This window comes from Notolabrus celidotus, chromosome 18 (assembly GCF_009762535.1).
Source record: "Notolabrus celidotus isolate fNotCel1 chromosome 18, fNotCel1.pri, whole genome shotgun sequence".
In the NCBI taxonomy this organism is placed as follows: Eukaryota; Metazoa; Chordata; class Actinopteri; order Labriformes; family Labridae; genus Notolabrus; species Notolabrus celidotus.
The window spans coordinates 30,143,203-30,156,576 of record NC_048289.1 but is presented as its reverse complement, the minus strand read 5'-3'; the positions used below and the strand labels follow the sequence as shown (position 1 = coordinate 30,156,576).

The window sequence follows — 13,374 nt, the reverse complement described above, 5'->3', positions numbered from 1 at the left end:
GCCCTCTGTGATGATGAATATTGCAAATCCTGCATATGCACTCATTAATTCATACGTGCATCCATCCTCTGTCCTGTGCGTACATTTGTTTCCTGCCTCCTCAGCTGCACATTAAACTCTCACAAAGTAAATACCCTCCTTTGTCTCTTATGTCCCACTCTGGGGTTCAGATTTAGGAATCATATTCACACTTTACTCCACATGAAACCTCTTCTCTGCATTTGTTGCAGGATTTTAGACCCAGTAAAACCCCCTGCAGTAACTCATGTGGAGGTATCTGCTGTGTGTGCTCATGGTGAGGATTCTGCAGTGAAAGTTAGTGATTCATTCCTCAGTGGAAACCTGGAGACACAATAGATATGAGATGTTGTAGTGATATTGAGGTAAATACATCAGCTTCAGTGTGAGTAGCTAACATGCGCGCGGTGTAAACAACAGGCACGTGAAGGCGGATTTAAAGGAGTCAGTCTGGGACCACGAGGAGGTTTTAACACTCAGGGAAACATTTTCAAATGCAAACATTATTTTTGGATAATGAAGTTTCGTGCTATGAACTTTCGTCCACATTTCCGCTGTACGGGCATTTGCTCTGACTGACAGCCTCGGGAGCCAATAGGAAGCCTGGAAACACAGCCTCGACCAATCAGAGCGAGGGGGGCGGGTGTTATCAAGTCGTAAACGGTTAGTAACAGGACCAGCAGGTAAGTCAGATTTTGTCTTGTTATTTTCTCTAAATAAACGCACGCGCCTTGTGTCAGGGGGGAACAGTCAGAGGGGTGAGCTCGTGGAGGGTCGCTTTAAGGACGGCTGGTTTTTTTGAAACACTTTTCCGGTAAATATTCAGAAAACGTCTTTCATTGAGAGTCAGTGTGGGATCGGGAAGCAAACAAGCTAGCAGCCGTTAGCTTAGCCTGCTAGCTAAGTTGGCTGTGATTGGCCGGCTCTTTGCGTTAGCTGATGACGTCACTGCCCCACTGTCTCACACACTGGGATACGTTCAAGTGTTCCTCGAAAACCCGGAGTAGGACAGCTGTTCTTCAGACTTAGAACCGGCCGGCTGTTTTTTCTGTGTTGCGGGGGAAACACTGAGAGGCAGGGGCGTCTCCAGGAACTCTGGACCCCCTGAAAAGATATCTTTTCTGGGCCCAACCCTACAAGATATAACATTGCTGCTATAATACTGGTTCATTTGCATTAAACAAAAGTATATGCTGAAAACTATCCTGGTAACTGACTCAAATCTAAGCTACATATCAATATATATATATAATTATTTATTTTTTTACAATTTCTCCAAATGTAACTGCACAATATTGACCTTCAGACTGGCCACCTCTTTAAACAAGATTATTTGAAGCCAAGTGACTTGTTGAATAACAACAGGGGGCATTATTTGATATAATCTAACCTCATGAAGTCAAATAAAACTCTAAAAACCTACAGTTTACTTTCACTCAGATTCAGCCACACTTGATGCTGTGAAAATATGACAATTCCCCATATTAGGCATAAGACGCACATCTCACAGAGCCGATCAATCTAGTCGACAGGAAGAGACTCCCCTTTTTTTCCAGAAAGGAATTCTGAATGTTTGTTTATTTATTCAGACTATTTTAGTTATCTTGTTAAAGTTATACAAAAAGAAAAACAAGCGTAGCAGAAAACTAATTTTATTTCAGGCCCATGAAGGGCCCCCCTCCCCACTTGGGCCCTAGGTAGTCAGTCCCACTTTTCCCCCCACTGCGATGCCCCTGCTTAGAGGATGTATTATATGTCATGGCTCAGAATTTGTACAATTCATTGTAAGTGGTCAAACCTAAGGTTAAGATCTTGCTTTAATGGCAATGATTACAAATAAGTATCTCACAAGACGTGTATCATGCAAAAGTTGTTGAACATATTTAAATACTTATTTAATTTAATTAATTTATTTATTTATTTGTTTATTTCAACAGGGACAGTGTACAGCCATTTAGTTGTACCAGAGTGAGCTTGCAGCTAATTTACATCTGTAGTCCCTGGGCAGGAGACAGAGGCGATGCCTCTGTTAAAAACAAATAATACATAATTTAAACAGCCACACTAATAATACATACCTACTATAAAACAACAGGGATACATTTACATCAAAACTATCAACACAATGATAAAATATAAATAGCTAAAAGCACTACACTATGAAAGTCATTATATGTAAGTGTGATGAGGACATGATCGGGTTGATTTTAGCCATGATTTCATCCTGGACTTAAATTCAACAAAGCTGCAGCACTCTCTGATTTTACTCAGTAATGAGTTCCAAGAACTTGTTGCTCTAATAGAGAGGGCTGATTTGCCAAATTCAGAAGATCTGTGATGTATGACACAGTCACCTCTATGTCACCACTTATGCCTACCACTTTTCTGCTCCGTAATCAATTAAAAATATCTCAAACGTTTAAATGTATCCGTCTTTATAGAGCCGTCGTTTAATTTTTACAGTGAGAAATTCATTTGTCCGATTATTCCAACACCCCGTGAACGCAGCGTTGCTCTGCTAGCATTAGCTCCTGAACTCTCGGAAACAGAAACAAATGTTAAATTTATGACTTTAATCCCAGAGAACTGAACTGTTCGGACAGACAGTCTGTAAGGAAACCCCTCCTGTGACTGTTACCTGAATATTAAAGCTCAGAGCTCTCAGGATTCAACATATTGAACTTTTTATTATGAATCTGCAGTGATAACGTTCCTTCAGAGTGTTAGCCGCTAGCTTACAAGCTGCCCGTCTGGAATCAATGAGACTTTAAAGAGAAGCTAAATCAGAGAGTAATGTTATTATAGAGATGTTTCCTCTGCTTTCACGTGTTCATTCTCATTCATTCATTCTTCTGTGTTTATTCTCAGGTGTCATGTTGTTTCTAACCCTGGGACCTGGAATAATGGACACTTGGATTAATACATGGGATGCTTCATCAATGGAGTCAAAGGTATTTTCAGACTATTCTTTCTATTATGCATTTCTGTGTTTACACCTTGGTGTTTCTAACCACTTTCAACGCTCAAAACTTGGGAAAAGTACCAGAATGACCTTACTGTGGGGTCCTACTCTTCTGCCCCCCTGCTGTTGGAGCACCAGGTACCTATCCTGCCCTAAAGCATGGAGGGAGACACACTGTGATCAATATAATCAATGGTTATAATGGACATGAACTAAAAACACACCATGCTTGAATATCATGGATTTGGAGAGGGTGATTTTACAGCACTGCCCTGTGGAAACCTTTGCAGATCTCCCTCGTGATTATTGAGGAAGAGGAGGTGAAGAGGGGACTGGACGGCTTTGTAAGGAATGAAAAGGTGTTCCAGCTTGTTTCACAAACATACAAACATTATATTATATCCTTTTGGAGGCATTTACACTTTCTATTGGAGAGGACAGCTGAAGAGAGACAGGACATGTGGGGAGCAGAGAGCGGGGGAAGACATGCAGCAACTGGTCGAGGCCGGGGTGTGAACCAGCGACAACAACAAGGACATGCTTAAAATGAAAGACCATAGCAGACTGAGTGGCGTCCACAGGAAGATTGGAAACATTTTGATGTGATGGATGCTATCTATGGTCACAGACAAGCTAGTATTTAAAGAAAAGGAGGATTTAGATTTTATTTGGAGGAGCTTTATAGACACTGTTCCTGAAATCTTCAACCTGCTTAATCTGACTTAAACAACTCTGTCCTTATTTTGGTGAAATAGAAGAGTCTATGAGCATCAACGGCCAAACAATACACCAAGAAAACTCAAACAGGAAGGCCAAAAGTTGCTGTTTTGTGCTGCATCACTCACTACAGAGCATGTCAAAGTGCCTCCTGTTTACACTTGGTGTAAACAGGAGCCCCGTGAGGTGTGCCTCCATGGTTGTGCAGATAGATGCAGGGCTTACATCGCCACAAGTAAGACCACTGGACTCTTCATCGTACACGTTATCTCACAGCATGATCTGGATTTTAGGGAACATCAGGGAAATGCTACTCATTGGAAAGTTCAGGCTCTATAAGCTTTAGAGTACTGGATTCTCCAGGAGGAGCTCGAGGGTGTAATGACCACACATCTTTGCAGACTCTCAGTATTTTGACCTCCGTGATTGACTAATGTCTTATTGTTGATTGGTCCAGCAGATGATGATACACGCAGCTCATTGGATACTCCTTCTCATATATCTCTCTATTTGACACGGCTTAGTGTTTGAGGACGTGTGGGTGGAGGATTGATAATCACTTATTTCTCATGCATAGCTACTCTGTGAGTCTGATAATGCACAAAGACCATGCACGGCCTTTAGGAAGACGTGGGGTGAATTCATTTGCATTGTTTAGCAGTTAAACAGTAAGTCACAGTCTTAAAGTCTCATTAGTTATATAATAGTATTAATATTAAATCAGATTATTCATGATAATCTTGTATTTGGCAGGAAGTCCAGCACCGCCACGCTGTAATGCATCTATCTAAGACCTCAGTGTTTGAACCGTAGTCACAAATGATTCAGAAACATTCTACAGTCCTAATTTAAGTCCCAGGTCTGTCAATTTCATTCCACATTCTTGGATTGAATTGAACTAAAACATAACCCTAATTTAATGCCTTATTTTTAAACACTTCTGTAAATAAGTGAGGCTGCACAATCTGTATAAAATATATAATTTATATCATAAAAATAGACTTTATTAAATATGTAATGATATAAACAGAGAAGCAGGACATCTCCATGATAAAGTGAACTGAAAACATATATTTAAAGACAATTTTATAGGAAATAAAAGGCTTAAAATAATCTCTCTATTATAAAATGATAATAAACTTAGTGTAGCACCTTTACTTCTTTTATTACATCATTTAAATTTAAAACAAAAACTATTTAATGGCCGCTCTTCCTCTTAATTCCTACAGAAGCTTTCATGCTCCCTCCTTTAATTCAGTAAGTTGTAGTTGTAGTTGTAGTAGCTGTCTTTGTATATTTCCTGCACGGCTACATTCACCAAAGTGAACAAGAGCTCCTCCATGTGGCCACCAGCTGCACCTTCACTCAGACTGCTGTGGGAGAGGGGATCTAGTTCCTGTTATCATGTAACGAGAGCCAAGGGGGGTTGATCCCCCTCCCCTGCAGGGGCACGTCCGAAGGGGTGAGCAGGGGGTGGCTAAGGCCCCAGTTAAAATCTGATTGGTCACTCCGGGTGCCACCCTGAAATCCTGAACTGTGATTGGCTGTTGGCCTTGTCAGAGGTGGGACTTACAATAGGTTTAATTCAGCTATTTGGACTGTGTTGCAACAGACTGCTTGTTGCTCTCCTTGTATTTAGATGTTGCACATTTTATTTTGTTTATACTTAGATAAACATTTCACACAGGGAAAGAATATAAATACATTTACCTGTAATATTTTGGCATTGAACAATGCTTAAAATTATATTTTTAAGCTCCTGTGAGGATTTCGGCTCCTCCTGTGGACAAAACAGGATTTATCTCTGAGCTGATTTTTTCTTAAGTATTATTTATTGACAAAAATAAATGAACCTTCTTGATTTCAGATGTCTAATGTGACACTCACCATACATCTTTAGCATTAACAATTTAAAAAAAGATATTAATGACCCCCTCCTGGTGGTTTCAAGTCATTTTAATAACATTGTAGTCATACTCAGTCTTGTCATGCATGTTCTTGTGCCTCATTTTAGAAACATCAGTATTAATTTCAGATTGTTTAATAACCGCCTGAAAAACCCTTACTGGAGCTTTAATTCTTTTAAAGTTGACACGCCATTGTGTTTTTTTTTTAAAGCTATACACACAAATATAATAAATCAAACAATCAAGCTTTATTTATATAGCACCTTTCATATATCAAATCAATTAAAATTGTTTTGATAAATAATAAAAACAGATTGTTAAGGTTAATAAAATAATAAAACAACATTAGAATCATTATAAAACATTGAAAAAGAGAGTAATGCACACAAACAACAATAAAATGTGTAATTAATTTACGTTAAAGCATCATATTAAAATTAAGAATATAAATAGTTAATGTAAATTTAAAAAAGGGTTGGGATAAGAGTTGAAGATTAAATAAAGACTAAAAATATAAATACAGTTTGGTAGATAAATAATAAAAACAGATAGTTAAGATTAAAAAAAACAAAATTAAAATAGAGACGAATGCAAACCAACAACAATAAAAAATATGTGAAATTCACACGAGTCAAAGCATCAACTTAAAACTAAGAATATAAACAGTTAAAATAAAAATAAATAAAGGGTAGGGATAAGAGTTGCAGATTAAATAAAGGCTAAAAATATCAACAAAATTGAGTAGATAAATAATAAAAACAGAGTTAAAATTAATAAAATAATAATAAAACATTAAAATAGAGACTAATGCATACCAACAACAATAAAATACGTGTAATATAAATACTTAAAAATATAAAAACAGGTTGAAATAAAGGCAAGGCAACTTTATTTGTATAGCACATTTCATACACAAGGGCAACTCCATGTGCTTTACATTAAAACATTAAAATCAATAAGACAAGCATAAAAGAGCACAAATGAAATGACAAATGTAAAGGATGAAAATAACAATACAATTTAGTAGATAAATAATAAAAACAGATTGTTAAGAAATTAATAAAACATTAAAATAATTATAAAATATTAAAATAGAGACTTATGCATACCAACAACAATAAACAATAAAATATGTGTAATTACAATAAGTTAAAGCTTCAAATTAATATTAAGAATATAAACAGTTTACATTAAAACATTAAAAGCATTGGAAACATTCAGACAAGCATAAAATATAATTAACAGAAAAGAAAAGGAAAATGAGAAATAAAGGATAAAAAATATCAAAACTGAGAAGATAAAAAATAAAAAAGATAGTTAAGGTTAAAAAAATAAAATATTCAAATAATTCTAAAACGTTAAAATAGAGACTAATGCATACCAAGAACAATATACAATACAATAAGTGTAATTAAAATAAGTTAAAGCATCAAATTAATATTAAGAATATAACTAGTTAAAATAAAATAAAAGGTTGGGATTTGTAAAACAGTAGAACATGTAAAAGTAAAAATACAACACTAAAAAAAAAGCATACAAGTAGAAAAAAATTCTAAGATAATAGCTCAAGATTAAAAAAGTCTAAAAATATCAATAAAATTGAGTACATTATAATAAAAACAGAGTTAAGATTAATAAAATAATAAAACATTAAAATAGAGAATAATTCATACCAACAACAATACAATGTTTAATTTAAATAAGTTAAAGCCTCAAATTAATATTAAGAATATAAATAGTTAAAAAAAAAAAAAAGGTTGGGATTTGATTTGATGACTTAATAATAAAATGACTAAATAATAATAAAAACAGAGTTAAGATTAATAGAATAATAAAACATTAAAATAGAGACTAATGCATACCAACAACAATGAACAAGAAAATACGTGTAATTAAAATAAGTTAGTTTTAACTAGTTAAAATTTAAAAAAAAGGTTGGGATTTGATTTGATTTGATGACTTAATAATAAAATGACTACATAATAATAAAAACAGAGTTAAGATTAATAAAATAATAAAACATTAAAATAGAGACTAGTGCATACCAACAACAAGAAAATACGTGTAATTAAAATAAGTTAAAGCCTCAAATTAAAATTAAGAATATAAATTGTATAAATAAAATAAAATAAGATAGGTTAAAATAAAGGCTAAAAATATCAATATAATTGAGTAGATAAATAAATGAATAAAATAATAAAACAACATTAAAATCAATAAAAACATTAAAGTAATACAATTGGGAACCCCTACATTAAAGCCAGTATCTGTATAATAATTTAATGGTAGTTGTTAGACAGAAAGGTATTTAATTGTGATTTTTAAATAAATGTAGGCCACCTCTGCATGAGTCTGGGCCACCCCAGTCTAAATCTGTGGTCACGCCCCTGCTGAAGAGGGGCACTAATTAAAAACACCTGTTTATTATTATTAGTTATTCTTTATCAGTGTTAATGATTTAGGTGTAGGTGTTTTTTAATGGATTAAACCAGGATATTTTAATGCTCATTGTTATTATATGTACTGTAAGGTGGAGTCAGACAGCAGCAGATGTATATCTGTAACAAGTTGATAAAGTGACATCTCTCTATCTGAGAGAAGACAATGCCCTCCTGTGGAATCTTCTTACAGCCTTCATGTCGGGTCTTATCTGCCCTTTACTCTAGTGGTGAGTATGAGAAATGTCTCCCGCCTACCAGCAGCACACACACACACACACACACACACACACTCTCTCACACTCACACGCACACATACACACACACGCACACACAGCCCTTCTATGTTTGTCAGACTCAATCCGAGGGAGAGGAGCTAGCCGCCATTTTCTAAGCGTCTCTCCCTAAAACCAGAGGAAAGCGCTCGCGACAAACGGCCGTGTGGACCCCCTCTCTGCCAGTCAGAACCGGGTCTTTGGGTGTCGGATCGCCGTGAGGTCTCCTCCATGTGAAGGAAGTCGGGGTTTAAAGGAGACTTTCACGGCCTGGTCTTAGGATCGAGCTCGGCTGGCGAGGCGAGGAGGTGTAGATCGTTGATTCGCCCTGAATCCGGAACGAAGCGACCCGCCGGGCCTCCTTCTCCTCCTTCCCTCCTGGTTCTGGATTACTCCATGGCTCAGTGACTGGACCGAGTCCTGGTTTTTGTGTTAGCAGCCTTTGGTTTTTTTCCATTAGATCTGCAGGGGGATTGTTGCCGAAATTCCCTCGGATAGTGCAACCTCGTCACGTGGTAGGTTCCTCCTTTTTCTTTGTTAGCGAGCTAGCTAGACTGCCAGGGTCTACTCCCAACTTATCACCTTTACACACAAATACACACACACACATGTTCCCCACACACCTGCTGGGGGGCTCAGGTAGGCCACAGGAACCCCCTTGGTGGATTTACAACAACACACTGCCTGTTTTTATCCCCACAGTCTAATTGCAATGCACACCATGTTTCCACTCTGCATTACAGTGCTGTTTAAAATAAGTTCAGGTGTGTTGTTGTTGATTCAACCCTGCACATCATGCACAATCCACATCTCTGTGTTTTAAAGCTTTAATGCACACACACTCACAGGGTGTTATGGAGTATAAAGCATCCCTCAGATTCAGGGTTGCATAGTAGGAGAGTAAAATGTTTACTTCCCCCCCTCCTCCTCCTCCTCCTCCCTGCATCAGACATGTTCCAGAGATAAGATGTTAAAATGGAAAGCTACAGCAGTTTGCAGTTTGCAGTTTGGGGGGGATATCTTTCGAGCAGGTTGTGTTTCTTGCATCAGCAGCTTTCTGAGGCTAACGTTAGCCACACTAGAGAAGCGCATTAATGTGCACGCAGTGTGCAGAGTGACATAATCAAACTACATATTATCACCTTTATTCTCCTTTTACTGCTGCTGTGATGCTGTTATCACACATATACGATCCTCCAAGGGGAGATATGTGAGGAATCATGGTTACGGAACAGTCTATACCTCTCTTTGTACACACAGCATTTTTATTTATAATCCTTATATATTTAATATCCTTCCTGTCTTGTTGTGTCCTCACTGTCTTGTTGTTCCATTCACCACGTCAGATTCCTTGTGTGTGTGTGTGTGCGAGCTCACTTGGCAATAAAGCCTTCTTGGATCTTGAATAACATCCATATAACACTTGAACGCACCTACGCACAGACGCCCTAACCTTCCTTTTAATCATGTTTTTGTAAACACCAGGAAGACGTTTGTGTGATTACGTTATGCTCCTGCTAACACTGCATGTGCACATATTTGTCGCATCTGCAGCCCAGACAGTCCAGAGATGAGCCGCTGCTGTGATGCATAATAGATTAATGTGATGTGTACATGTACTGATGTTTATTTCCTCCCCTATAGCGTGAACCAGTTCGGTGTGTTTGGAGGGAATGGGCGGTTTTTTTTGTAGATGGATGAATTGCATTGCATAATCTGCCTCGGAAATACCAACATGGCGTAGTGCGCGCTGACAAGAAACTGCAGTGAAATACTGAGCCCCCATTCATCTGACCCTGCAGACTATACGCGGGGATGCAGCTCGCTTTTATCTCCTGTTTAATGTGAAGGGAGGCTTTAAAAAGGTTTATATGAACATACAGGCGGTCTTTGTGTACGGCATGTTACCCAATGAGGCAGCACTTCCTCTTAATTGCCTTTTTACACGGCTCTCTTTTGCATTTTAACTTGAGGAAAAAACATGATTTAATATTTGAAGAAATAGTCAGGGTTCAGGAGGTTTGTCTGAAATTGACACAGGAACCTAGTCAGGATGACATCATGTGCTTTGGACTAATGCTGAGGCCTAAATCCACCTACTTACACTGCCTGTGTGGAGCCCTGCTGCACACTGACTTACCAGGGCACATGTAGGGCAGTGGGGTTTGGATCATCTGCATTGGTTTTTCCTGTTTCTTCTCATATCAGAATATAACAGCAAAGCTTATTCTGTAAAGACAAGCCTTGTGAGTAAATGACAATGGAAGCTTGTTCACACATGCATGGGTGTAGTGGGAATTATTTATTGGCCTGGGATGAAGCTCAGATGTCTGCTGTTATTCCATCTTTATAGTCAGCATCCCACACACCAAGGTCAGTGCAGATCATTAAATTTTTCATATGTATTTAAGCCTCTGGAGAGAACCGATAATAACAAAGGCAGAAATGAGATTCTTGGTAATTATGTGAGAGCTTATTGAATGGTTGGAAGGTGAATTCGATCTCTTGCGTTGGTTACCTGAAATGTGTCCCTCTGTACCTCCTCTGGGATCATTTTTAGCAACGCTTGCAACCAGCAGGTCACCCAAATGTCAATGAGTCACCTGTTCATTTGATCAGGCCTCAGACCAGATAAGTTGGTAATCATTACTCTTGCTTTTTGAGTCAGTGTGTCATACCTGACTCCAAGCTTTTGATAATGTCCCATTTCAGATATTATATTTGTCCTGAAGATGTTTCTCTTCATTTTTGGGTGGTGGTTAGTAATTTTCCACTCCCTCTCTCCCGGCTTACAGAACCTGTAGTGCAAGTATTTCAGTTGTATGCTTTATTGGACATTTGTGCAGGCTGCCTTCATGCTGGTTATGCTTCCTACTCTATATGTAGTAAATTTAAATTGAGGCATATGTAAATAAAACATTTCTGTGTGTATCAAACACAGTATTCATTTTTGAATCTGATTTCTCAAACCTTCATTCAGCGCCTGATTTACATGACTCCAAACTAACCCTCTACATTGAGTCTTAAATGAATAAACACATATGTCATAACTGCTTTTATTTTATGTTTTATGTGCACTTTGTGGTGTTTATAAACACTCATATTAAAGGTGTACTGCTGCTCAAAGTTACCTTGGATGTATTGACTCTGATACCTCACCTCGTACCCTCCCACACTAACGACTCCCAGACGTGTAAACTTCAATCCGTGGTCTTTAGCTTCATGAGATTAACTACTTTGACATCTCTCTTGTCTCCCCCTCCCCTCTTTGTTCCCGCCCAGGCTGTCCACAGGTGGGGCAGTAAGCGGGTGGAGTGGAGCAGGCCGCGGTGCCCGTCCCTCTGCACTGCATGGCTGCGATGGCGCCCGCTCTCACCGACGCCCCAGCCGAAGCTCACCACATCCGCTTCAAACTGGCTGCCCCATCCTCAAGTCTCTCACCGGCCAGTGCAGAGAACAACGGTAACGCCAGCAACATCCTTATCCACAGCAGCGGCCCCGCCAAGTGTAAGGCCGCCCCCGAAGAGTGCCCCCTTGACTTTTGCGGCGGCGACCAGGAACAGCAGCAGCAGCCCCAAACAGACTCAGTGGCCCAGGCTTCGGCCTTGGGCAAACTCCAGCCGCTGGTGGCTTCTTACCTATGCTCTGATGTGACACCTGTCCCTTCAACTAAGGAGTCAATCAAGCTGCAAGGAGTCCTCATCAAACAGTCTGTGCTGAAGAGCCACAGAATACTGGACAACTCGCTGTTCAACGGAGGAGGAGACTTCCTGTTGAGGAAGAGGCAGGCGATAGAGCTCTCTGGTGGCCAGCTCAAAAGCCTCATGAGTGGCAGCACCAACGGAGGTGGCCAGCCCATGGCACCTGTCAACGGCCTGGCCAAAAAGCTAGCCACTATGTCCGGTCCTGGCTGTGTGGTGGCAGTAAACGGTGACAAGCCTTCTGCTACTACAGACTCTCAGACCCAGAACCTACCCTTAAACTCTGAGACCTTGACGGCTACCTTATCAGGGCATCTCCCGGTGAAAGGAACCCTTAAACAGAAGCATTCCTCTGGGGTTTCTCAAAATACTGACGGGAAAAACCTTGAACCCGCAGTGCTTCAGTCTGTTGCACTTTCCCCCTTTACCCACGGCAACCCTAACCCCACTGAACAAGTAAATCTGCAGGAGGCGGATTCACAAACGCATACCAGTCAGACGCAGGGTTCTGACCGGGAGAGAGCAGGTAGCAGTCAGCAGGGCTCTCCGTCCTGCACACCTGAACCTCCCCTGCCCTGTAGTTCTTCCTCGGACAGCCTTGATGCTCAAGTTAGGGAGCGCACCCTTCTCAACAGCAGCCGCCAATCTGAGATCGAGAACCGGCTAAGGCGCCTGCGCAAACGTCTTCAGGTCGTACAGGCGAAGCAGGTGGAGCGGCACATCCAGCAGCAGCTCAGCGGCTTCTTGGACTCGGCCCTCAACCGGCTACAAGCGGGTAATCGCAAATCGGAGACGGCGACCCCCACGGCTTCGTGGAGGACCGGACGCCACTCCTCGTCGAACAACAGAGACAGCCTCAGCCGCTTCCTGAAAAGCGGCGCCATGCCCTTGGAACTGGAGAGGCTGTATCTGAGCGGCTCGGCAAACCTTCATTCTGTAGAGAGCGCCTTTGACTCAGACGTAACAGAAAGTAGCTCTGGAGGGGACTCCGACCTGGAGGAGGAGGAGCTGGCCAGGGTGGACATTGAGCAGCGGCATGTCAAAATGTAAGTAACGGTGACATCATTCACTGAAACTAAAAAGTGCACTCCAGCTGAATGTTGAAAGCGGCGTTTGTGTGGAAAGGCGGTTTCATAGTGACGAGGATTCTTGACACCCTTCCAGGTAACTCACATTACTCCCAGGCCCTGTTCTCCAGGCCCCGCAGTGTGCTGCTCAGGCCTAGCAGGTGCTAATGACAATTATAACTGCCTGTTCTGCTCCAATAGCGGTTGGGTCAAACTCCAGGGAGGGGTAGAGATACCAGAGAGCATGTGTAGTGGTGTGGGTGGTATCATCCTGTAGAGAAAATACAGT

At 40.2% G+C, this 13,374-nt stretch overlaps 1 protein-coding gene across 8 annotated transcripts in view; it reads left to right on the top strand.

The window, feature by feature from the left end:
• Positions 1-674: 674 nt before the first annotated feature.
• Positions 675-13,374, top strand: part of LOC117829819 (KAT8 regulatory NSL complex subunit 1-like) — a 46,359-nt gene continuing 33,659 nt past the window's right edge. For 4 of the 8 annotated variants that reach the window (XM_034707521.1, XM_034707522.1, XM_034707519.1 and 1 more), the window contains exons 1-2: positions 8,338-8,832; positions 11,600-13,064. In XM_034707521.1, the coding sequence (XP_034563412.1) occupies positions 11,668-13,064 (1,397 nt within the window). In that variant the 5' untranslated portion in view covers positions 8,338-8,832; positions 11,600-11,667. Of the gene's footprint in view, positions 702-813; positions 833-2,886; positions 2,970-8,086; positions 8,273-8,337; positions 8,833-11,599; positions 13,065-13,374 lie in introns of those variants that run through there. The other 4 variants (XM_034707523.1, XM_034707517.1, XM_034707518.1 and 1 more) reach the window with 4 other exon arrangements.